This window comes from Salmo trutta, chromosome 35 (genome assembly GCF_901001165.1).
Source record: "Salmo trutta chromosome 35, fSalTru1.1, whole genome shotgun sequence".
NCBI lineage: Eukaryota > Metazoa > Chordata > Actinopteri > Salmoniformes > Salmonidae > Salmo > Salmo trutta.
In genome coordinates, this window is record NC_042991.1 from 13,674,341 (window position 1) to 13,698,618 (window position 24,278).

The 24,278-nt window shown below is 43.2% G+C and overlaps 1 protein-coding gene across 1 annotated transcript in view; it reads left to right on the forward strand.

The window, feature by feature from the left end:
* brf1b (BRF1 general transcription factor IIIB subunit b) overlaps positions 1–9,496 on the forward strand; it is a 134,682-nt gene extending 125,186 nt beyond the window's left edge. The window contains exons 18-19 of the mRNA XM_029733391.1: positions 6,564–6,759; positions 7,128–9,496. Of these exons, the coding sequence (XP_029589251.1) occupies positions 6,564–6,759; positions 7,128–7,165 (234 nt within the window). The 3' untranslated portion in view covers positions 7,166–9,496. The remainder of the gene's footprint in view (positions 1–6,563; positions 6,760–7,127) is intronic.
* Positions 9,497–24,278: the final 14,782 nt, after the last annotated feature.

The window sequence follows — 24,278 nt, forward strand, 5'->3', positions numbered from 1 at the left end:
AATCCTTGTTCCTTCATCCCGGTATCCCAATAACTCCCCTGGGGCTAAACCGTCTCAGCTGTTTGTGCCCAAGAGCCAAGACAAAAGTCCAGTGATGTGCTGGACAGCCTCCAGGTTCTTGCCCCCTCTATGGCCAGCGTCAGGATTCAGGAAAAGGTCAGAATGGACCTTGCATACAATCCCGGAGAGTAGTTATGGTATTGGTAGCTAATAATTTGGTTACTGGACCTGACAACCTTCTGACAATTTACTACTGGAGAATACAGGTGACCTAATGTCTTATTCAAATATCATTGTTGTTGACAACACATGTAACACGTTATTCAGTTGTCTTCTTATTTCCACATAATCTGTCACAGTTCCCCGCCCCAATAGGGCATAAACCAACCTCTCTCCTTATCGCTACTGCTAATACACTCAAATCATGTTCAAACAACGTTTGAATATCTTTTTCCTTTTCTAACCATGGATGAGGCTCTCCTCCAGAACTGATAGGCAACCTTTTATCACTATCCACATACACTCTACTGCCTCACGGCCACTGCAGCTGGGACTTTCGTCCCTCTTACAGATCTCGCAGGGGAATACTTCTAGGGACCTATCCTACACGGAACCTACACTGTAGTGTCACTCATGGATCTCACAGAGAACTAGCTCCACTCGGGACCTAGCCTTATAGCACCTGCCCTACACCATATATTTACATGGATCTCGCAGAGGAAAGGTCCCGAGTGGAGGTTATCTTTAAAGGAACCAACTGTTAGGCGGGGCGGGGCAGGTGAACCCAAGTGCAGAGTCAGACGAGGAGACAAGGTTAAGGTAACTATTTATTGAAAAGCGCAGTGGGGGGGGGGGGGGGTGCAGACCAGGGAAAGCTCAGGCGGGTCGTAGGGAATCAGGAACTTAGGCTGGGGCAAGGGGAGTAGGGGCAGGGTAAGCAGGTCCGGAGTGGAATCCAAGGAAGCAGTAGAGTGGGGGTGCAGGGCAGGGAAGCAGGACTAACGAGATGAGGGGACTGGAGACAGGGACCAGAGTCAGAGCGGACAGAAACAGTAGCGGAGAGAAAAGCAGGGTCAGGCACAACAGTATAAGATCTATGCAGGAACAAACGGCTTGAAACGCAGACTGACTGAGCAGAGGCTACTAACTGGCAGTGTGGAAGTGGCAGGGCTGAATATTTGTAGAGGTCTTGATTATGGAACAGGTTGCAGCTCGTGGGGATCCGCTCTGACTCCAGCACACCTGTCTCCACTCACACAATCACATACACCCACAGACAGAGAGACAGAGACAGACAAACAGACATTACTGGGGGAGTGGCGGCAGGTTAGGGAGACACAGGATGAGAAGTAGAGGGCGTGGCAGGAGCAGATGTAACACCTACCCTACACCATATATTTACGACCAGTCGTTACACAATGGGCCTACTGAATAAACTCAGGCTTTCTAGGTCCGTATCTTATAATTGTTCAGCCTACGATTCTCATCTCCCTAAGATGTTAAAATGAGTGGTAACAGGTGTAGGAACTGTGCCTACCTTGTTTCTGGTGGCAGCTCCTGTTTCACAGATTCTGACTCTGTAGTTTAACTGTAAACCGTGGTGAACCCTGCTCGAAGCGCCAACTGTTTGTTTATTTAGAACCTGAGTAAAAACTCAGACGTCTAGTAAAGCTCAAACCAAGTTTATTCACCCACTGGGTCACACAGCTGCAAAAGACATATTTACACAAGCACTGGTATTTAAACCTTCCTCCTATGCTGAGTCTCCTCCTTACTCATCTGGACATCCAATAGATCTCTGTTGCTAGACAGGACTTTGGTGATTCCTTCTCACTTCATCTGAGCTGACCTCAGCCAAATCCCTCACTCCTCCCCAACTCACGGCTGTCCTGTTGACTTGTACCAGACTGTGGCTCTTCTCCTTTCCATAGGATACCTGATGTCTAACAATAACATGTTCTGACAGAATGTAAACGTTCTGTATTCCTCTCTCTCCCTCAGTGACATGAATAAGGATATTTCATATTTTCAAGTTTAGAAGTCAAGTTTAGAACCCATCACTACTGAGGTAGTTTTCTGCCAACATCATTATTAAGCTAAATGTGCGCGTCATGGGGTCCGGGGCCGGGAGTACCACCACCGTGCTGAAGAGGTACTCATAAAAATGTCTAAAGGTGGCAGGTCTGCATTTTTTAATACTTATTTGAATAGGGCCTTTATCTTCATTGTTCCCTTGACCCCTAAACCAAATAGCACCTTCAATCTTACTCATCAGATCGCTCCATACCATGTATTGTAAGTGACTACTTACTATTGTTTTGTTTTGATACAGTCCACTGTACTCATTAGGTTAGCTCTTGTTCAACTTAGGGTCAGCAGTCGACATTGTATTAGCACGTAACTGAAGTTCGGTAAGCATTTAGTTAATAAGGTATTAGCATGGGGCTAAATGTTGATTATCACAGGAGCTGGCATGTTAGTGGTCTACTCTGGGCTCCCTCAGAGCTCTGACAACTGAATGAGACTTCACAGCTCACCAATCAGCAGTAGAAAGGACCTCATACAAGAACCTCGCGGGGGTCATCTGCCCGTTGCCAGGCAACCCAATGCACCTAATTGGCTGGAGCATAGTGTGCAGAAAGGAAGTAAAGCCTGCATTCAGGAAAGGAGAAACAGAGAGAGAGAGGAGTGAGACGTTTACCAGACACGTCAAAGGGGCATCTTTCGAAAGAGTAACCATAAAGGTTCACTTTGGAAGCCACGGGTCTTTTTGTTGTACATATATTTATTAGGAATTTGTACACGTTTTATTGACAGTGAGAGAAATTTAAATGGGGATATAGATGAGATGGATACAGTACAGAAAGTGAGTGGCGGAACCTGCCTCCAGGGGCACATGGTCCAGGTGCACTAACCTGCCTCCAGGGGCATGTGGTCTAGGTGCACTAACCTGCCTCCAGGGGCACATGGTCCAGGTGCACTAACCTGCCTCCAGGGGCATGTGGTCCAGGTGCACTAACCTGCCTCCAGGGGCACGTGGTCCAGGTGCACTAACCTGCCTCCAGGGGCACGTGGTCCAGGTGCACTAACCTGCCTCCAGGGGTACGTGGTCCAGGTGCACTAACCTGCCTCCAGGGGTACGTGGTCCAGGTGCACTAACCTGCCTCCAGGGGCACGTGGTCCAGGTGCGGTAGCGCTACAACTAGACCAAACCCCAGCACTGGGTGAAGATTGACGTCTGTGCTTATGTTTGCATTTGTGTATGACTTGAGCGTCTTGAAGCTCTCTTCTACACAACATGCAGCAATTTCACTCAGTAACAGTTCATATAAGGAAATCAGTCAATTAGGCCCTAATCAATGGATTTCACATGACTGGGAATACAGATATGCATCTGTTGGTCACAGATACCTTTAAAAAAGGTCAGGGCATGGATCAGAAAACCAATCAGTATCTGGTGTGACCACCATTTGCCTCATGCATTGCCATCGATAAAATGCAATTGTGTTCGTTGTCTGTAACTTATGCCTGCCCATACCATAACCCCACCGCCACCATGGGGCAAACTGCTTGCCCACAAGATGCCATACATGCTGTCTGCCATCTGCCTGATAGTTGAAACCAGAATTCATATTTGAAGAGCACACTTCTCCAGCTTGCCAGTGGCCAGTGAAAGTGAGCATTTGCCCACTGAAGTCAGTTATGATGCCGAACTGCAGTCGACGAGCACACAGATGAGCTTCCCTGTTTCTGACAGTTTGTGCAGAAGTTCTTTGGTTGTTCAAACCCACAGTTTCTTCAGCTGTCCAGAAGGCTGGTCTCAGACGATCCCGCAGGTGAAGAAGCCGGATGTGGAAGTCCTAGGCTGTCGTGGTTACATATGGTCTGCGGTTGTGAGGCCGGTTGGAGGTACTGCCAAATTCTCTTAAACGTCTTATAGTAGAGAAATTAACATTCAATTCTCTGGCAACAGCTCTGGTGGATATTCCTGCAGCCAGCATGCTAGTTGCACGCTCCCTCAAAACTTGAGACATCTGTGGCGTTGTGTTGTGTGACAAAACTGTGTCCAGCACAAGGGGCACCTGTGTAATGATCACGCTGTTTAATCAGCTTCTTGATATGCTACACCTGTCAAGTGGATGGATTCTCTTGAGCATAACATTTGAGAGAAATAAGCTTTTTGTGCGTATGAAACATGTGACCAACACTTTACATTTTGAGTTTACAGTTGAAGTCGGAAGTTTACATACACTTAGGTTGGAGTCATTAAAACTCGTTATTCAACCACTCCACAAATTCCTTGTTAACAAACTATAGTTTTATAAGTTGGTTAGGACATCTACTTTGTGCATGACACAAGTAGTTTTTCCAACAATTGTTTACAGACAGATTATTTCATTTATAATTCACTGTATCACAATTCCAGTGGGTCAGAACTTTACATACACTAAGTTCACTGTGCCTTTAAACAGCTTGGAAAATTCCAGAAAATGATGTCATGGCGTTAGAAGCTTCTGTTAGGCTAATTGACATCATTTGAGTCAACTGGAGGTGTATCTGTGGATGTATTTCAAGGCCTACCTTCAAACTCAGTGCCTCTTTGCTTGACATCATGGGAAAATCAAAAGACCTCAGAAATAAATTGTAGACCTCCACAAGTCTGGTTCATCCTTGGGAGCAATTTCCAAATGCCTGAAGGTACCACGTTCATCTGTACAAACAACAGTACGCAAGTATAAACACCATGGGACCACACAGTCGTCATACCGCTCAGGAAGGAGACACGTTCTGTCCCCTAGAGATGAACGTACTTTGGTGCGAAAAGTGCAAATCAATCCCAGAACAACAGCAAAGGACCTTGTGAAGATGCTGGAGGAAACAGGTACAAAAGTATCTATATCCACAGTAAAATTAGTCCTATATCGACATAACCTGAAAGGCCGCTCAGCAAGGAAGAAGCCACTGCTCTAAAACCGCCATAAAAAAGCCAGACAACGGTTTGCAACTGCACATGGGGACAAAGATCGTACTTTTTGGAGAAATGTCCTCTGTTCTGATGAAACAAAAATATAACTGTTTGGCCATAATGACCATTGTTATGTTTGGAGGGAAAAGGGGGACGCTTGCAAGCCGAAGATCACCATCCCAACCGTGAAGCACGGGGGTGGCAGCATCATGTTGTGGGGGTGCTTTGCTGCAGGAGGGACTGGTGCACTTCACAAAATAGATGGCATCATGAGGTCGGAAAATTATGTGGATATATTGAAGCAACATCTTAAGACATCAGTCAGGAAGTTAAAGCTTGGTTGCAAATAGGTCTTCCAAATGGAGAATGACCCCAATTATACTTCCAAAATAGTGGCAAAATCGATTAAGGACAACAAAGTCAAGGTATTGGAGTGGCCATTACTAAGTCCTGACCTCAATCCTATAGAAAATTGTTGGGCAGAACTGAAAAAGCGTGTGCGAGCAAGGCCTACAAACCGGACTCAGTTACACCAGCTCTGTCAGGAGGAATGGGCCAAAATTCACCCAACTTATTGTGGGAAGCTTGTGGAAGGCTACCCAAAACGTTTGACCCAAGTTAAACAATTTAAAGGCAATGCTACCAAATACTAATTGAGTGTATGTAAACTTCTGACCCACTGGGAATGTGATGGAAGAAATAAAAGCTGAAATAAATCATTCCCTCTACTATTATTGTGACATTTCACATTCTTAAAATAAAGTGGTGATCCTAACTGACCTAAAACAGGGAATTTTTACTAGGATTAAATGTCAGGAATTATGAAAAACTGAGTTTAAATGTATTTGGCTAAGGTGTATTTAAACTTCCAACTTTTTTTTTTTTTGTTCAGTATACATGTCTCTGCTGCAGTTTCAAATCGGGATCCTCCCTGCCCTGGCCCAGCCATAGTGCTGTCTCTCATCTTGTTAAGGCCAACATGGCTTCACACTATCCCAGTCTCCCCTCTCTGTCAATCTCCCCCACTGGCCCAGGCCGGCTTCAACAAGCCTGCCTGTGAACAGTGCTGAAGACCCTTGGTCAGAGCCTTGTAGGGGCTTGAGGCTAGTCAACTTGTCCTCCCTGACCGTCTGCCATCAGGTCCCCTACTGGTGGTCATGACTTGACCGTCACCGCCTGGAGATAGTCCTCATTATGCCCTAGCACGAGAGAGAGAGGGAAAGAGGCCACGACTGAAAGAGAGAGAGAAAGAAGAGAGAGAGGGCCATGCTATAATTAGTTCAAATACCCTCCTCTTTTCCAGTACATGATGATTAATTAGGCCTCTCGCACCTCCCGGCGTTGCTTCCCTTCACTCCTGCAAAAATGCCTGCTGGGATATGCGGTCCCTGATTTATCCCTCACTCTGTTGCTCTTTTTTTCCCCTTTCTTCCCTCTTTGTCTCAATTCGCTCTCTCTAACTCACTCCCTTCTATTTAATTAATATTTTCAATTTTTGCTAGAGACATGATTTAGCGACATTTCGGTGGCAGAAGTGGTATCCAATGGCCATAAGCAGATGACAGTATTGCTTAACGTAAACACGTTCCTTTTCCAGGTGACCCCTAACCTCACCCCGGCTGCAACCCCTGTTCTGCCCAACTTGTCCAGCCCGCCTACCTCCAACACGGCCCCTCCAGGACCCACTATGGTGGAGAGTGGCCCGGTGGCCTATGACGAAGCGGCAGAGGATGAGGAGGAGGAAGAAGTGGAGGAGCCCTGTGTCAGTGCGTTGCAGCTCCTGGGAGGAAACGGTGAGGGAACATGCAATGCCGAGCACACACACATTACAGTACCAAAACATCCACACACCACCAACACACAAACACAAAGACTCACACAAGCACAGAAGTGAGTCATAGCATGTCAATACAGACCTGACTATAGAACGTATCTGTGGCACAATAGGTAAGTAACAATTCATTGCAAGCTCTTTTCAACGCGTGTGAATCGTAGGTATTATGGCTTATTTTCATCAACGTTGTTAACAATTGCATCAGCCCCGAAGGCATACCCCAGGCAACGTAATCCTAGCGCTGTGAGCTTGCGATGCTGCTGATTGAAATGCTAACCCAATGGACCTGCACACTAGCATTTCACTCCCTTTCTCTTTTTCTCTCAGAGTACGGCTGTGAGGCTGAAGAGGAAGAGGTTTTCTAGGCTCCCATTTTTCCTCTTCTTTCATCAAATACTGCGGTTTCCCCAAAATAGTGGTCTCACCATTGACCTCTGAGCGGGAACAGTCGCCAGAGGAAGGGAGGAGAGGAAAAGGACATCCACTGTTCAGATGCACTGCTAAGGTGAACATGGAGTGTGGCTGGGTGTGGGGAGAGCTACGGGGTATGCAAGCTTTTATTCCAGCCTTGCTCTAACACACCTGATTCAGCCAATCAATGTCCTAATCAGGAGTTGGTTAGTAGAATCAGGTGTGTTCCTACACACCCAGTCGCTCTCTATGAGGAGGGTTGGCCATCCTCGGTCTTCTAGAAAGACAGGGTGACCATTTTGGGGTTGGAAACTCTGGAGAGCATTAGCAAAAGATACATATATACGCGAAGCAGTGAAGTTAAAGCAGTGCAGGGTATATGCAGATTGCAAGTGACTGGCTTCAGTGAATGGCTTCACATTATCTTCAATGGCAACAATGTGGCTACACCCCTTTAGCCATCTTGAGGTGTAGGGTGAAATTTCCCCTAGATGCTGATCTTGAATCAGTTTTGCCAGTAATGAAGGTTAGAATTTGGGGTGGGACGCTGATCCTGTGCTTTTTTCCTTTCCTTTTTAAAAATATTTTTCACAAATATCCACAATCCTCGGTCACCTACTTTTCTACTGTTACAGAGTTCACACTGACCCCTCTGTCCACTCAATGAGCAGTCGGCGAGAACAGCTAGGTCGTGCCAGTTCACTGGTACTGCAATGGGCCTTTTGTCATTGCCGCATTGCATTATGCTCTGTAGAGAGGGCTTGCGTCCCAAATGGCATCCTATTATTCCCTACATAATGCACTATGGTAAAAAGTAGTGCACTATATAGGGAATACCATTTGGGAAACAGTCAGGGAAAGGGCATACCGGAGTGTATCCACTCAACCTTGCTCGCCTTTCGTTGCGGTGCTATAATTGTCAAAACGGGACGTTGGCTTCAGCTGGCAGGGCTATTCAATGCATCTATGGGCACTGAGTAGCACAATGGGCACAAAATGCCCCTCACCATTATGTCAATCAACACCAGAGTTGGTCAGTCCCTTTTCAATTCCAGTCATTGAAATTAACATTTGGACGTATTTATCTTGTTTATTACCGACTGTCATGGGGTTGAAAGGGAATTGATACTGTGCTTACGTCCATCCTTGTTTACTCCTGTCCTCTCCTTTGATCTAAGTAGAATTGCCCTTTATGATCGTCATCAAATGCTGGTATTCACAAATGCAGTTTTTTAAATAATGAAATGAACTGGCATCCATTTTGTAAAATATGTACCTAATGCAAAACTCAGTGGGTGGTATTTTGAAAAGGCAAAGAAGTGCCGCTGTTGTCAAACCGTATCACTTCAAATAAATTGTGTGCATCATGTATAAGCGCTGCTCATTGCCATTTTTTTTTTGATAATGAAAGATTCAGAAATAAAATGCTGCTACGATTATTAGGAGTAATACGGTCACTTTCGATACTAGCGGCACTTTTATGCTTTGACAAAGTGAGGCCCGATGTATCCATGAAACCTAGAATAGTACAAGCACAACAAGGCAGCTATCGCTTGGTAGAGCTCTGTATATCATTGTAAAAAGGAAGGAAAAAAAGAAAAAGAACGTTTACTGAAATGCTTTTGTTTGTTTGTAGAAATGTCATTGTATTTTAGCTATTTTATCTTGTGTATACTTTTCAAAAGCAAATATGAACTACAACTATGTAAGAATGTAAATATCAATCCTTGTTGGGTAGTCTGTTTGTATGTTTATATATGTTGTTTCACCTCAAAAGGTCATTTCAGATGAAATATTAGCCTGCTTTTTTGTTTTTGGAAATTTACCTACAGTATGTTTTATGACAAAATTCTGTCATTTTATGATTTTATATGAATTCACTGGTAAACTGAAAAGGATTGTAGATCCTGGTGTTCTGTATTTTGATATTCTACACGTCAACTCCACCAGCTTTTGAACAGAACATTTCCTAACAGGATTCCAAGTTAATCTAGGCCTGGATTCAATCCAAGGTATGTTATAGTGCACATCACTATACATCCGTCAATGCGCCTTTTAAAGGCATTTTCCCTGACGTTCGCAGAGATGGCATTCACAGTGCTTATGGCAGCTCAATCGTAAATGACTTTTTAAAGTCGGTTATAGTGTACTGTGGTATAGTGTACTGTGGTACACAATAACATGCCTTGCATTGAATCCCGGCCCTAGTTAAGGAACAATAGTTCCTCACAACAACACAATCACACACATTCCCCTTTTATCAGTGAATAAACTCGTTTCAGTTAGTGTGTATTTTTTTAATTGGATGATATGATCGTATCAGCTGTGCGTCTCACTGTCGGGGGGTAGAACTCCACTGGGTGGGGAAGGGGCTTGAATCAATAGAGAAAGCGAGGACAGGTGGAAAGAGAAAGTGGAAGAGTGGAATTGGTGGGACGAAACGGTGAAATAGAGAAAGATAGGAGAAGGTGTTAAGAAAGACTAAATTGACACTGACATTTTAATGAGGGTGGGTTGCTAAAATGAAGTGTTTGTTAAAACTCTTACTCTTGTGAATTTGCAGCAGTATCATATACTCTGAATATTTAAAAGCATGACCTTGACTTGGATTAGAACGAAATTGTTACAAGGTGTCCAAACTTTTATTTGTCTAGCAGAGTTACATTACATTATCTTGGCTACCATGGCTAGAAGATATCTCAGTGACTTTGAAAGAGGGGTCACAAAGGAGTATAGGGGGTTTAAAGGTGTGTGTGTGTGTGTGTGTGTGTGTGTGTGTGTGTGTGTGTGTGTGTGTGTGTGTGCCAGTCACCAGATCTCAACCCAATTGAACACTTATGGGAGATTCTGGAGTGGCGCCTGAGACAGCGTTTTCCACCAAAATCAACAAAACACCAAATGATGGAATTTCTCGTGGAAGAAAGTTGTCACATCCCTCCAATAGAGTTCCAGACACGTGTAGAATCTATACCAAGGTGCATTGAAGCTGTTCTGGCTCGTGGTGGCCCAATGTCTTATTAAGACTCTTTATGTTGGCGTTTTCTTTATTTTAGTGTTGGTGTTAACTGTAAGTCAAAGGCAGCGTTCCAATTGACACTATTCCTTAGTTGTGCACTAGGGCTCTGGTCAAAAGTAGTGCACTAGAGATTAGGGTGCCATCTGGAGCACAGTCTTCCCCAGGGCAGCGGCATTGCTAAGATGAATAAGATGTTTTTCATAAACACGGAGCATGGGTCTGAAATTACTTTGACAGCTAACTTCTCCCACAATGTGTGTATCGGCGCTGACCCCATGCAAGCTTGACGTCACAGATAGAACAATGAGCCAGATATTTCACCGGATGTATAAATGTAAAGCATCCGGTTGGCGTTTCCACTCACTACCAAATATGGTGATGAGAGGAAGCCCAGTGGCCAGACGTGGGAGAAGTTAGCGAGAGATGGCCGACATTCTGCTAATTTTCTCATTGATGAAACATTTGATCTCTACAGTTTTCTGTTTCCAAAACTAGAATCTGTAACAGAGTGAACTGCGTTTTGTAGACTTTACCCTTTGCCAAAGTTTTCAAAAAATGTAGAACGGGTGCAAGGGCGAATTCAGTTACTGCACATGCGCACTTCACAGAATTTCCTAACGCAAGAACGCACCAATAAGATCCCACTAGCTCCAGCTTGGCTCTGCCCACCTCCTTGCTTGTTCTGCCCACTGTGATTCGTTTGTTCCCATTGAAAAAACGACAGGCTCTGGTCTATCTTGGGTTAGTTAGACATTTTCTTGTTGACGTCATTACATAATGGCAAGAGATGGCTGCATGAGCTGATAGCACGAGTTCAGCTACTGTACTTATACCGAGTGGAGTGGGGGGAGGGGGAGGCAGGAGCTGGCTGTACACGTGTTTATGCATGCACACTCGTAAGCACGCACCCACAGAATATAGATGTTTACACTGACTACTGCCATGTGCACACAATCCCACTTTTATAGAATAAGCCGTACTAAACACATGCAAGCATACATACACCCACACAATGCACGCACATGTGGAGCAGATACACATGGCCTGACCTTGAATTGGACCGTGCCTCATCTTCACCTGAGCTCCCTGAAATGAGGGTGATCGATGAGGGAGGACAACTCGAGCCCCACTGCACATACTGATACGTAGGGCAGAGGAGACGATCACACACTTTTCCTGTGTCTACTGTACCTCTACCTTGCTCTTTCTCCCTTCTCTTTCTATGGCTGTCACTGCCTTTTCTCTCTTTTCCTCCGTGTGTATCTGTCTTTCCCTTCCTTCTCGTTCTCTCTGTCTCCCTCCAGCTTTCTTTCTCTCACATTCCCTGTAGGCCATAGAGCCAAGTATCAAGAGGCTACCAATTCCCCTGCAGCTACACAAACCTTCCTTCCTTTGGGATCCCTCGTAGTCGAGTGTGATTTCCCTCCAGCTATCACAGGTCCGGGTTATGGTGTGGCTGGCCACGATTCCAATGATGGCTGAATAGACCAATCCGTGCGTGACCTGCACATTTCGTCACAGTGGGGGCAGGGATGGTTCATCTTGTGGCCAGGGCTTGTTGTTGGCACCGGTGTCTGTCCTTTGCGGCGTGCTCTTTTCCCAGCTAGCGTTATCTTATTTCGGTCTCGAAGAATTGAGTTCCATTAGTGATTTTGGTCTTCCATGAGGATCTGTCAAGGGAATGGATTACCCAGTTGTTTGGATCCATAGGGAGTAGGGTAAGTTGAGCCACCCCTTGTTTCTAGGAAACCATACACAAAATATTTTGTAAGAAGTCATAATTTAACGGAGTCTGTGAAGGAAGAAACCCCATGGAAAAAGTGGTAAGCATGTTAGGTCCAAAAAAAAGATTTTTAAAAAGTAAAATGAATTCGTATTTCATAATGCTTGTATCTAAACCAAATGAGATCGTTTTAAGATTGTTTTATATGTCCGTTGGGGTCTCTATAAGCTGCAATATGAGGTCCTAAATCGAGCATGAAAGTATATCCTTGTAGCTACAGTGCCTTCAGAAAGCTTTCATATCCCTTGACTTTTTCCACGTTTTGTTGTTTTACAGCCTGAATTTAAAATGGGTTACATTTAGATGTTGTGTCACTGATGTACACACAATACCCCATAATATCAAAAGTATAATAATGTTTAGATTTTTTAACAAATTCAGAAAAATGAAAAGCTGAAATGTTCAGGAGTTCAAGAGTAAAAATGTGCTTAACAAGTCAGATAATAAGTTGCATGGACTAACTCTGTGTGCAATAGTGTTTAACATGATTTTTTAATGACTATCCCATTTCTGTACCCCACACACAATTTTCTGTAAGGTTCCTTAGTTGAGCAGTGAATTTCAAGACAGACACATTCACCTTTCAGCAGGACAACAACCGAAAACAAAAGGCCAAATATACACTGGAATTATTATTTCTTTAACTTACCAAGACAACATTGAATGTTCCCGAGTGGCCTAGTTACAGTTTTGAATTAAATTGGCTTGACAATCGATGGCAAGACTTGAAAATGGCTGTATAGCAATAATCAACAACCAACTTGAGTGAGTTTGAATAATTTAAAAAAGAATAATGGGCAAATATTGTACAATCCAGGTTTGCAAAGCTCTTAAAAACTTATCCAGATACTCACAGCTGTAATCGCTGCCAAAAGGTGATTCAAACATGTATTGACTCAGGGGGTTGAATACTTATCTAATCAAAATATATTGCGTTTTATTTTCCATTAATTAAAAATAAATCTTCACATTTTTCTTCCACCTTGACATTACAGAATATTTTGTGTAGATCGTTTACAAAAAATGACAATCTAATCCATTTTAATCCCACTTTGTAGCACAACACAATGGGGAAAAGGTCAAGGAGTATGAATACTGTATTCAAACGGTGTGAAGACACTATGTATGTGGGCTAATATAGTAGTATTTTTGCAATGTGTCATGCATATAAACTCAAGATAGTGAATTTTTATTGTTACAGAGAAGACAATCATTCCCTGTGTATACAAATGTAAAACAAGTAAGTGTCTAGCCCCCATTGAGGTTCTTACGAGAGCAGCCAAGGAAGTGAGAGAATGGAAGAAGTCCATTTGAGCAGCAGCAAGAGATGAAAAAAAAATGACTGAATGACACTGAAGAGGTACACAAAGGATGACGAACATGTACCTGTGTGAAAGAAAGGCTATGAGAGAGTAACAGAGGCACACACGGACTTGTCTGATGACATGGAGTCTGAGCTTGATAAACATATCAATAGTCTCCTGGACCAGTTTCATGGGCTTAGTACCTTCGAATTGGCACATCAAAACAAAGTCTGTCCCAGACAACTAATCAAGAAATGGAAGGGTAAGTGATATTGAACAGAGCAATCTACAGTGCCTTCGGGAGGTATTCAGACCTGTCACACCCTGATCTGTTTCACCTGTATTTGTGCTTGTCTCCACCCCCCTCCAGATGTCGCCCATCTTCCTCATTATCCCCAGTGTATTTATACCTGTGTTCTCTGTATGTTGCCAGTTCGTTTTGTTTCGTTAAGCCTACCAGTATTTTTCCAGTGCTCCTGTCTGTCTCTAGTTCCTGTTGTCTAGATTTCCCAGGTTTTGACCATTCTGCCTGCCCTGAGCCTGCCTGCTGTTCTGTACCTTTCGGGCTCTGCTCTGGACTACTGACCTCTGCCTGCCCTTGACCTGTTGTTTGCCTGCCCCCCTGTTTTTGTATTAAACTTCTGTTACTTCGAAACATTCTGCATCTGGGTCTTCTCCTGAGCCTTGACACAGACCCCTTGACTTTTTCCACATTTTGTTACATTACAGCCTTATCCAAAAATTGATTAAATAAAACAATTTCCGCAGCAATCTACACACAATACCCCTTAATGACAAAGCAAAAACATGTTTTTAGAATGTTAGCAAATATATTAAAAACATAAAACAGAAATACTTTATTTACGTATGTATTCAGACCCTTTGCTATGTGACTCGAAATTGAGCTCAGGTGCATCCTGTTTCCATTGATCATCCTTGAGATGTTTCTACAACTTGATTGGAGTCCACCTGTTGTAAATTCAATTGATTGGACATGATTTGGAAAAGCACACACCTGTCTATATAAGGTCCCACAGTTGACAGTGCATGTCAGAGCAAGAATCAAGCCATGAGGTTGAAGGAATTGTCTGTAGAGCTCCGGGACAGGATTGTGTCAAGGCACACATCTGGGGAAGGGTACCAACACATGTCTGCAGCATTGAAGGTTCAAGGACAACCATCCCTGCAGTACTCCACCAATTAGGCCTTTGTGGTAGAGTGGCCAGACGGAAGCCACTCCTCAGTAAAAGGCACACGACAGCCCGCTTGGAGTTTGCAAAAAGGCACCTAAAGACTCTCATACCATGAGAAACAAGATATTCTGGTCTGATGAAACCAAAATTGAACTCTTTGGCCTGAATGCCAAGCGTAACATCTGGAGGAAACCTGGCACCATCCCTACAGTGAAGCATAGTGGTGGCAGCATCATGCTGGGGGGGATGTTTTTTAGTAGCAGGTACTGAGAGACTAATCAGCAATGTAGGAAAGATGAACGGGGCAAAGTACAGAGAGATCCTGGATGAAAATCTGCTCCAGAGCGCTCAGGACTTCAGACTGGGGCAAAGGTTCACCTTTCAACAGGACAACGACCCTAAGCACACAGCCAAGACAACCTAGGAGTGGCATCGGGACAGGTCTCTGTCCTTAAGTGGCCCAGCCAGAGCATGGACTTGAACCCAATCGAACTTCTCTGAAGAGACCTGAAAATAGCTGTGCAGCAACGCTCCCCGTCCAACCTAACCGAGCTTGAGAGGATCTGCAGATAAGAATGGGAGAAACTCCCAAAATACAAGTGTGCCAAACTTGTAAAGGGTCTGAATGCTTCCGTATATTTTATATCAGTTTTTTATTTTTAATAAATTAGCAAACATTTCTAAAAAACAATTTTTGCTTTGTCATTATGGGGTATTGTGTGTAGATTGATTCAAATGTTTTCCCCTTATCAATTTTAGAATAAGGCTGTAACGTAACAAAATGTCAAAAGTCAAATCTGAATACATTCCGAAGGCACTGTATATATCTGAATGTAGGCATACATTTTAAGATATACAATATACCACACCCCCATTTCATGAATTAAACTTTGACCTACCAGCATCATCACCCACTGTCACAGGACACCATCACCCACTTACCAAGGCGACTCAACTTACCCTGTCCCTATGCTCAATTTACCCCATACCCAAGTTGTGCAAAGAGACAATATCCTGAAATATATGTAGATATATTCATCTTGACATAGTGATGCTGAATGTAAAAAATGGCTCAACATAACCCACTCTTCCCTATTTCTTGAGGTGTGCTTTAAGGTCATGGAAATGCTTTTTCTGACCTCCAGGGGCGCTGGATCCTTCTCTGAGCTGGGAGCAGAAGACCTGTTTAGGAAGCCTTGAGTTGTTCATACTCACAGGGGTACCTGCCCATCGGAGTTGATGTTTCATAATTGTGACTTCTGTACTGGAGTAATTGGTTCACTCCAGGACTCTGATGTTGGTTTGAAGAGGGTTGGTGCAATGATGCAGCTTTGCTTTACTCCGGTCCTTACCTCAGGTTAGATTCAATCAGATCCATGCTAGCTGACTCCTATATAGCTGTTTTGATGTGTCTGAGGTGGAACTGTGTTAGAGCTGTCAAATCCACAAGCAGCTCCCGGCGTTATACCTATCACGGACATTGCTATTGGCTGCACAGTCGCATTAGTATAAATCCCATGCTGGAATGCGTGATGTAATCTACACGATTAGGCTGATTGAAAACCTCATTTTTCATTTCATGATTTTCAATTTGAACACTTTCTTGTTCTGAACTTTGAGTGAGTGGGATGTGTGGCTTCGTAACAATGACCACACAAGCAGCCACTCACCAATTTGACACCTCCTCACAGTTACACCTCTGACATATCGGCTAAATAAAAACATAGCTGGTTAACGCTGAACTGATTTAATCTAGGTCCTCGATTGGCTTTGTGGTTTAACCACCGGAGAGAATGACAGCCTTCATACTGCCATGCAGGAGACAGAGGATGTTAACACATCTTGAAAGGCAGCCAGATCTCATGACGATTCTCTGCAGTGCCTCACTGTTAGAGTTAAAGTTCCTTTGTCGAGTCAAAAGCCACTCTGGGATACAGGGATGAGTTTTTTTGTAAGGGGTAGGAGTCTGTTTAGTAGGATTCTTTTGAAGTATTTTGCCGTGTGTGTGTGTGCTGGTTTCCACTCTTATTCGTCTGTGAATTAGCTAATTAGTCTTTCATAATTTTGTACGATAAGAAATTAATCGTTGGACATTTGAGAAAATTAAGGCCTTGACTAAAAAAAAGCTATAGTTATACTGTACCTATTTCCTGATTGCAAATTACAACGAGAACATGTATGAGTAATTATGAACGTGGACACTTAACACACAAAAAACATATAGGAATCACATTTGTCTACAGAAGTGTAAGAGTTTAACAGGAAAATATTGAAAAGAACAGGGGAAGCCTTGGGAGAAGGGTCACAGCCTTGTAGAGGAAGGCCAGCTAAAACTAAATACACTCATCCCCTACCCCCATAAGCACACACAATCCCAGTATGTGTAGAAAGTGACTATCTTTTTCAACAGATACCGTACCACTAGCACCAGGTCACTTGGGGGTGAAGTTTGGTACAAATCTAGGATCAGCTTCCCCTCCCCAAATCCTAACCTGAACCCTTAGGGAGGAAAATGCTAAACTAAACCAAGATCAGCATCTAGGGGCAACTTCACCCTACACCCACCATGTGGTCTGGTCAATAATGCAGACACACTGTAAATCTTTCAACCGCCACGCAAAAACCCTTAGCTAAAGAGGTTGGCCCACGCTTTGAAGGAGTCTAATGTGATACAGCACTACAAGGGGCACCTCAAACAAAAGGATCAGTTACGAGTATGATCAAACGGAGAGGGGAGAAAATTAGATCAAATCTGAGAGGGAAGAGGAGGACAGGTGGCGGTAATGCAGTTAGAGAAGCAGACATTTGCAGTGTCGTGTTACTGGGTAGGTCGGAGAGCAACCTTTAGGGAACGGGATTCTTTCACTGACCATATTAACTTTGTGAACGCGTCAAAAAACTATTTTGGCACTGGAGAGTGGCGGGGTGGTCAGCAGAGTAGTCCATGTGGAGTTGTCAAAAGTGTTGCCCATGCAGTAACATTTTATTTGGATAGTCCATCTGTACTGTAGATCAGTAACATTTTATTTGGATAGTCCATCTATACTGTAGATGCTCTAACATCTGTACTGTAGATGCTCTAACATCTGTACTGTAGATCAGTAACATTTTATTTGGATAGTCCATCTGTACTGTAGATCAGTAACATTTTATTTGGATAGTCCATCTATACTGTAGATGCTCTAACATCTGTACTGTAGATGCTCTAACATCTGTACTGTAGATCAGTAACATTTTGTCACGTCCTGACCAGTATAGGGGTTATTTGTTATTGTAGTTTGGTCAGGACGTGGCAGCGGGTTTTGTTTTATGTGGTTCGGGGTGGTGGTTTGTTTAGAAGGGTGTTTGATTTATTATTTCCGGGTTTTGGGTTATGTTCTATGTTTTTGTATTTCGCACTGCTAGTTGTCGTAGCCTGTGAAACTGTCGTCTGTCCTCTTTGTTTATTGTTTTTCCGTGTTCACATTTATTTAATAAATAATAATGATGAACATGCAACCCGCTGCGCCTTGGTCCTCTCTTCACGAAGACAGCCGTTACACATTTTTATGGATAGTCCATCTGTACTAGAGGACGAGCGATTATGATTTTTCAACGCCGATACCGATTATTGGAGTACCAAAAAAAAGCCGGTACCGATTAATCTGTCGATAAATGTTATTTTTTTACATTTATTTGTAATAATGATAATTACAACAACACTGAATGAACAGTTATTTTAACTTAATATAATACATCAATAAAATCAATTTAGCCTCAAATAAATAATGAAACATGTTCAATTTGGTTTAAATAATGCAAAAACAAAGTGTTGGAAAAGAAAGTAAAAGTGCAATATGTGTCATGTAAAAAAGCTAACGTTTAAGTTCCTTGCTCAGAACATGAGAACATATGAAAGCTGGTGGTTCCTTTTAACATGAGTCTTCAATATTCCCAGGTAAGAAGTTTTAGGTTGTAGTTATTATAGGAATTATAGAACTATTTCTCTCTATACAATTTGTATTTCATATACCTTTGACTATTGGATGTTCTTATAGACACTTTAGTATTGCCAGTGTAACAGTATAGCTTCCGTCCCTCTCCTCGCTCCTACCTGGGCTCGAACCAGGAACACATCGACAACAGCCACCCTTGAAGCAGCGTTACCCATGCAGAGCAAGGGGAACAACTACTCCAAGTCTCAGAACGAGTGACGTTTGAAATGCTATTAGCGCGCACCCCACTAACTAGCTAGCCATTTCACATCAGTTACACCAGCCTAATCTCGAGAGTTGATAGGCTTGAAGTCATAAACAGCACAATGCTTGAAGCATTGCGAAGAGCTGCTGGCAAACGCACAAAAGTGCTGTTTGAATGAAGGCTTACGAGCCTGCTTCGTGCCTACCATCGCTCAGTCAGACTGCTCTATCAAATCATAGACTAAATTATAACATAATAACACACAGAAATACGAGCCTTTGGTCATTAAAATGGTCGAATCCGGAAACTCTCATTTCGAAAACAAAACGTTTATTCTTTCAGTGAAATATGGAACCGTTCCGTATTTTAAGTCTAAATATTGCTGTTACATTGTACAACCTTCAATGTTATGTCATAATTATGTACAATTCTGGCAAATGAATTACGGCCTTTGTTAGGAATAAATGGACATCACACAGTTCGCAATGAGCCAGGCGGCCCAAACTGCTGCATATACCCTGACTGCTTGCACGGAACGCAAGAGAAGTGACACAATTTCCCTAGTTATAAGAAATTCATGTTAGCAGGCAATATTAACTAAATATGCAGGTTTAAAAATATATACTTGTGTATTGATTTTAAAGAAAGGCATTGATGTTTATGGTTAGGTACATTGGTGCAACGACAGTGCTTTTTTCGCAAATGCGCTTGTTAAATCGTCACCCGTTTGTCGAAGTAGGCTGTGATTCAATGAGAAATTAACAGGCACCGCATCGATTATATGCAATGCAGGACACACTAGATAAACTAGTAATATCATCAACCATGTGTAGGTACTAGTGATTATTTCAAGATTGATTGTTTTTTATAATATTAAGTTTAATGCTAGCTAGCAACTTACCTTGGATTTTTGCTGCCCTCGCGTAACAGGTAGGCTCCTCGTGGAGTGCAATGTAAGGCAGGTGGTTAGAGCATTGGACTAGTAACCGGAAGGTTGCAAAAACGAATCCCCGAGCTGACAAGGTAAAAATCTGTCATTCTGCCCATGAATAAGGCAGTTAACCCACCGTTCCTAGGCCATCATTGAAAATAAGTATGTGTTCTTAACTGACTTGCCTAGTTAAATAAAGGTGTAAAAAATAATAAAAAAAATCGGCAACTCAGTGTCCAAAAATCCCTATTGTTATGAAAACTTGAAATCGTCCCTAATTAAATCGGCCATTCCGATTAATCGGTCGACCTCTAATCTGTACTGTAGATGCTCTGACATCTGTACTGTAGATCAGTAACATTTGGATAGTCCATCTGTATTGTAGATCAGTAACATTTATTTTGATAGTCCATCTGTACTGTAGATGCTCTAACATCTGTACTGTAGATTAGTAACATTTCAACTAACTATCTACTAACCATAACCTTAACTCTTACCCTAACACTTGTTCTAAACCTAACCCTAACCTTAGCAAGCAGTTGCTTATCAACAGATAGTGATTCTCTACACATAGTATGACTACAATTTTGTTTTTTGGCACAAAAATAAGCACAATGGCTGTGTGAACTTTTCTGTGCAGACAAACTGTCCATTGTATCACAAAAAATATCACTTGTATCAGAACCATTGTGTGAAATACGTTGTAGACCTGTACAACCTGAGTGTGTACAGGGCCTAAAAGAACAGCGAAAGAGATACACGAATAAGTCCACCGTTAAGAGGCTCATATGGTTTTCAAATTCAATTTAATATCTTCCCGTTTGACGATTTGTGTTTAGAGTTGCTCTTAGCCACAAGATAACTATGTCTGTCTGCCTGTCAGAGTACCTTATAATGAACTCAAAAAAATGATGGGTCGATGAAGACAATAACCAACATGAACCCCCCCCCCAAAAAAATCCTTGTACACACCAGCTGAGCTGACAAAAGCTAATGAATTAAATGTTTGTATGCAACATTTGACATACATGACTTATCTGTTGAGTGTGATAATGTGACTCCATTGTTATTGCTGACAGTGTTCTTAGGTTGGAAATCTTTAAGCACATCTGAACGAATAAGGCAACAGGCCATGATGGAATCTCTGCTTTTCTTCTAAAAACATGTACAGAGGAACTTATCCCCACTTAGTGCTCTACCTTTCAGAGGTCTGTATACTTCCATACTGTCCCATCTCTGTAGGAAATGACTACAGACCTGTTGCTGTGACCCCCCACTGTAATTACGTGTTTTGAAAACATAATGGGAAAGGAAAGGGAAAGGGGGATACCTAGTCAGTTGTACAACTGAACTGTGTCCACATTTAACCCAACCCCTCTGAATCAGAGAGGTGCGGGGGGCTGCCTTGATCGAAATCCACGCTGCCTTAATCGACATACACGTCTTTGGCACCCGGGTGTGCGAGCTCCGTTCAGATGTGAACTTTGGCACCCGGGTGTGCGAGCTCCGTTCAGATGTGAACTCTTTGTTAGATCCTTATCAATTTGCCTAAAGGCAAAGTCGTGGGACTGATGATGCAATCAACAGCATAGTACATCTCATTGTTAAGCATCTGGAAAACCCCAAGGCCTATGCTAGACTGCTGTTTATTGATTTCAGTTCAGCATTTATCATGCTACAGCCACATGTCCTACTCAGCCAGTTAAAGCAGATGAGTGTTAACAACTACACCATTAGCGGTTGGGGCTCCAGAGTGGTGCAGCGGTCTAAGGCACTGCATCTCAGTGCTAGAGGCGTCACTACAGGCCCTGGTTCGATCCCAGGCTGTATCACAACCGGCCATGATCGGGAGCCTTAAAGGGCGACGTACAATTGGCCTGTCCTGGTTAGGGGAGGGTTTGACCGGGGTAGGCGGTCACTGTAAATAAGAATGTTCTTAACTGACTTGCTTAGTTAAATAAATAAAATGCTGACTGGCCATACTCAACCGGTTAGAATTAACAGTATACTCTGAGTCTAGACATTAACACTGGGGCCCTGCAGGGTTGTGTGAGTTCTCCCATCTTATCACACTGTACACAAATGAATGCAATACCAGTAATTACGATAATTATAATGTCAAGTTCTCTGATGATTCTGCCATTCTTGGTCTGATGTATAAAGATGCTGATACAACTTGGTACAGGTCAGAGATTCAAAGGTTTGTCAAGTGGTGTGATGAGCACCATCTCATCCTCAATGCAAATAAATGTGTTTTTTTTTTACCCCAAATCTGTTGGTGACCACGTGCCTGTGGTTGTCCACAATGCCAATTTAGCACGTTAGTTCATACCAGTATCTGGGGGGACATATAGACAATGTGCTGAGCTGGACAGTCCAAGTAGAGAATGTCTGCTCCAGAGTCTAACAATGCCTCTATGTAGACTCCTGGTTTTTGGAATTGTACCAGAAACTTTTGCTCCTGTTCTACCATGCGGTCATAGACAGTACCCTGAGATATGGCATCACAGTTTGGTTTGGCAATTTATCACTCTCGAATTGCCCGCCTGATACAAACTGCCATGAAGGTCATGGGTGCGTGGCAGTATCCCTGCAGACTATTTTTGAACAGACCATTATCAAACACGCACAGGAAATTATTTCAGATTCCTCCCATGTACTTCTCTCTGAATATCAGCTCCTCCCCTCAGGCAGATGCTATAGGGTCCCCACATGTAAGCTGAACAGGTATAAGCACTCCTTCATTCCCATGTCCATCAAATACCTGAACAGCAATAACTAAAGCTGAGCTGTGTTAGTATGCCACTGTCAGAATGAGGGAATGTACAATGTATGTGGCTATATGATAATTGTACAATGTGTATGATAAAGTTAACGTGCAATTTATGTATTATGTTGACTGTAATGTACTGTGTCTATTTAGTATACATCAGTACTGTGTTTCAGAAGCCCTGGTTCTAACCAATGATTTATATATACACTAGATGACTGATAGGGGGAGCTTTGTTGAAGCTGCCTAGCCTCCATCGTGGCACTACCCCACCATTCTAAAAAATATCTATATTTGTTTCTTTTCCAAATTGATTCTATTACAGACATCTTAATGCATACTTTTAAATTATATTATGCAAGTTCAGCTTTAGTTTATATTTTTTTATGTTACTGTCCCCACTACAACAAAATAATAATAATACTTTTGTCCTTGAAACATTTGAAATACTGCAGAATTACATTAATTCCTATGGAGGATTGGGCCTGCTGGGGAGTGCCAATACGGCCAACAGTGGCGTAAAAACCTCTCAATGGCCAATATATAGCATCAGCAATCCAGAGTTAATATACATAATTGGTTCTAACATTTGTTTGTTTATTTATTTGGATCCCCATTAGATTTAGCAGAAGCAGCAGCTACTCTTCCCGGGGTCAACAAAAAACACAAAACAAGACAAGTAACAAAACACTGATACACTGACTCATGTTCCTGACCACTTCCGCAGGTAGTCAAAGATGCATGTTGTACCGATATCCTTGAAGTGTGAATGAATCCTGACAACGACAGCATATAATCCTGGCCAACGTCATCGCCGTCTAAAAATAAGTCACACGATTGTATCAAGGTACAAGGCGAGACCCAGATGCAGACACAGGAGGCACATGGTTGGAGTCTTACAATGTTTATTAATCCAAAAAGGGGTAGGCAAGAGAATGGTCGTGTACAGGCAAAAGGTCAAAACCAGTTCAGAGTTCAATAGGTACCGAAGGGCAGGCAGATTCAAGGTCAGGGCAGGCGGGAAAGTAGTCCATAGTCAGGCAGGGGTCAGAACCGGGAAGACTAGCAAAAGAGAATAGAAAAGGAGTATGGGGGAAAACACGCAGGTTGACTTGACTAAACATACAAGATGAACTGGCACAGAGAGACAGGAAACAAGGATAAATACACTGGGGACACCTGGAGGGGGTGGAGACAATCACAGGGACAGGTGAAACAGATCAGGGCGTGACAGTACGGCGACGAAGGCAGAGACATCAGGAACCATTGTGGGCCACCAGAAACGTTGTCGGAGGAAGGCTAGTGTACGACAGGACCCTGGATGACAGGTCAGCCGTACTGGGAGCGTTGCGCCTCTCGAACCAGGTTCTCAATAACCCAATCAACAGTGGCAGCAAGGCATGAGGTAGGGAGAATGGTTTCGGAGGTCGAGGGTGTGGCAGAGGAACTGTATAGGCGGGAGAGAGCATCAGGCTTCACATTTTTGGACCCTGGGCGGTAGGAAATGGTGAAGTTGAATCTGGTAAATAAGAGAGCCCACCGGGCCTGCCTGGAGTTGAGGCACTTGGCAGTACGGAGATATGCCAATTTTTTATGGTCGGTCCAGACCAAGAATGGCTGTTCTGCTCCTTCCAGCCAGTGCCTCCACCTCCACTCTTCCATTGCCATCTTGACCGCCAGGAGTTCTCGGTTGCCTACATCGTAGTTCCTCTGCAGGATTGAGACGATGGGACAGGAAGGCACAGGGATGAAGCTTTTGGTCCTGGGCAGATCGCTGGGACAGGATGGCCCCCACTCCAACATCCGAAGCATCAACTTCCACCACAAATTGATGCGAGGGGTCCGGATGGATGAGGATGTGTGCTGTTTTGAACCGATGCTTCAGGTCCAC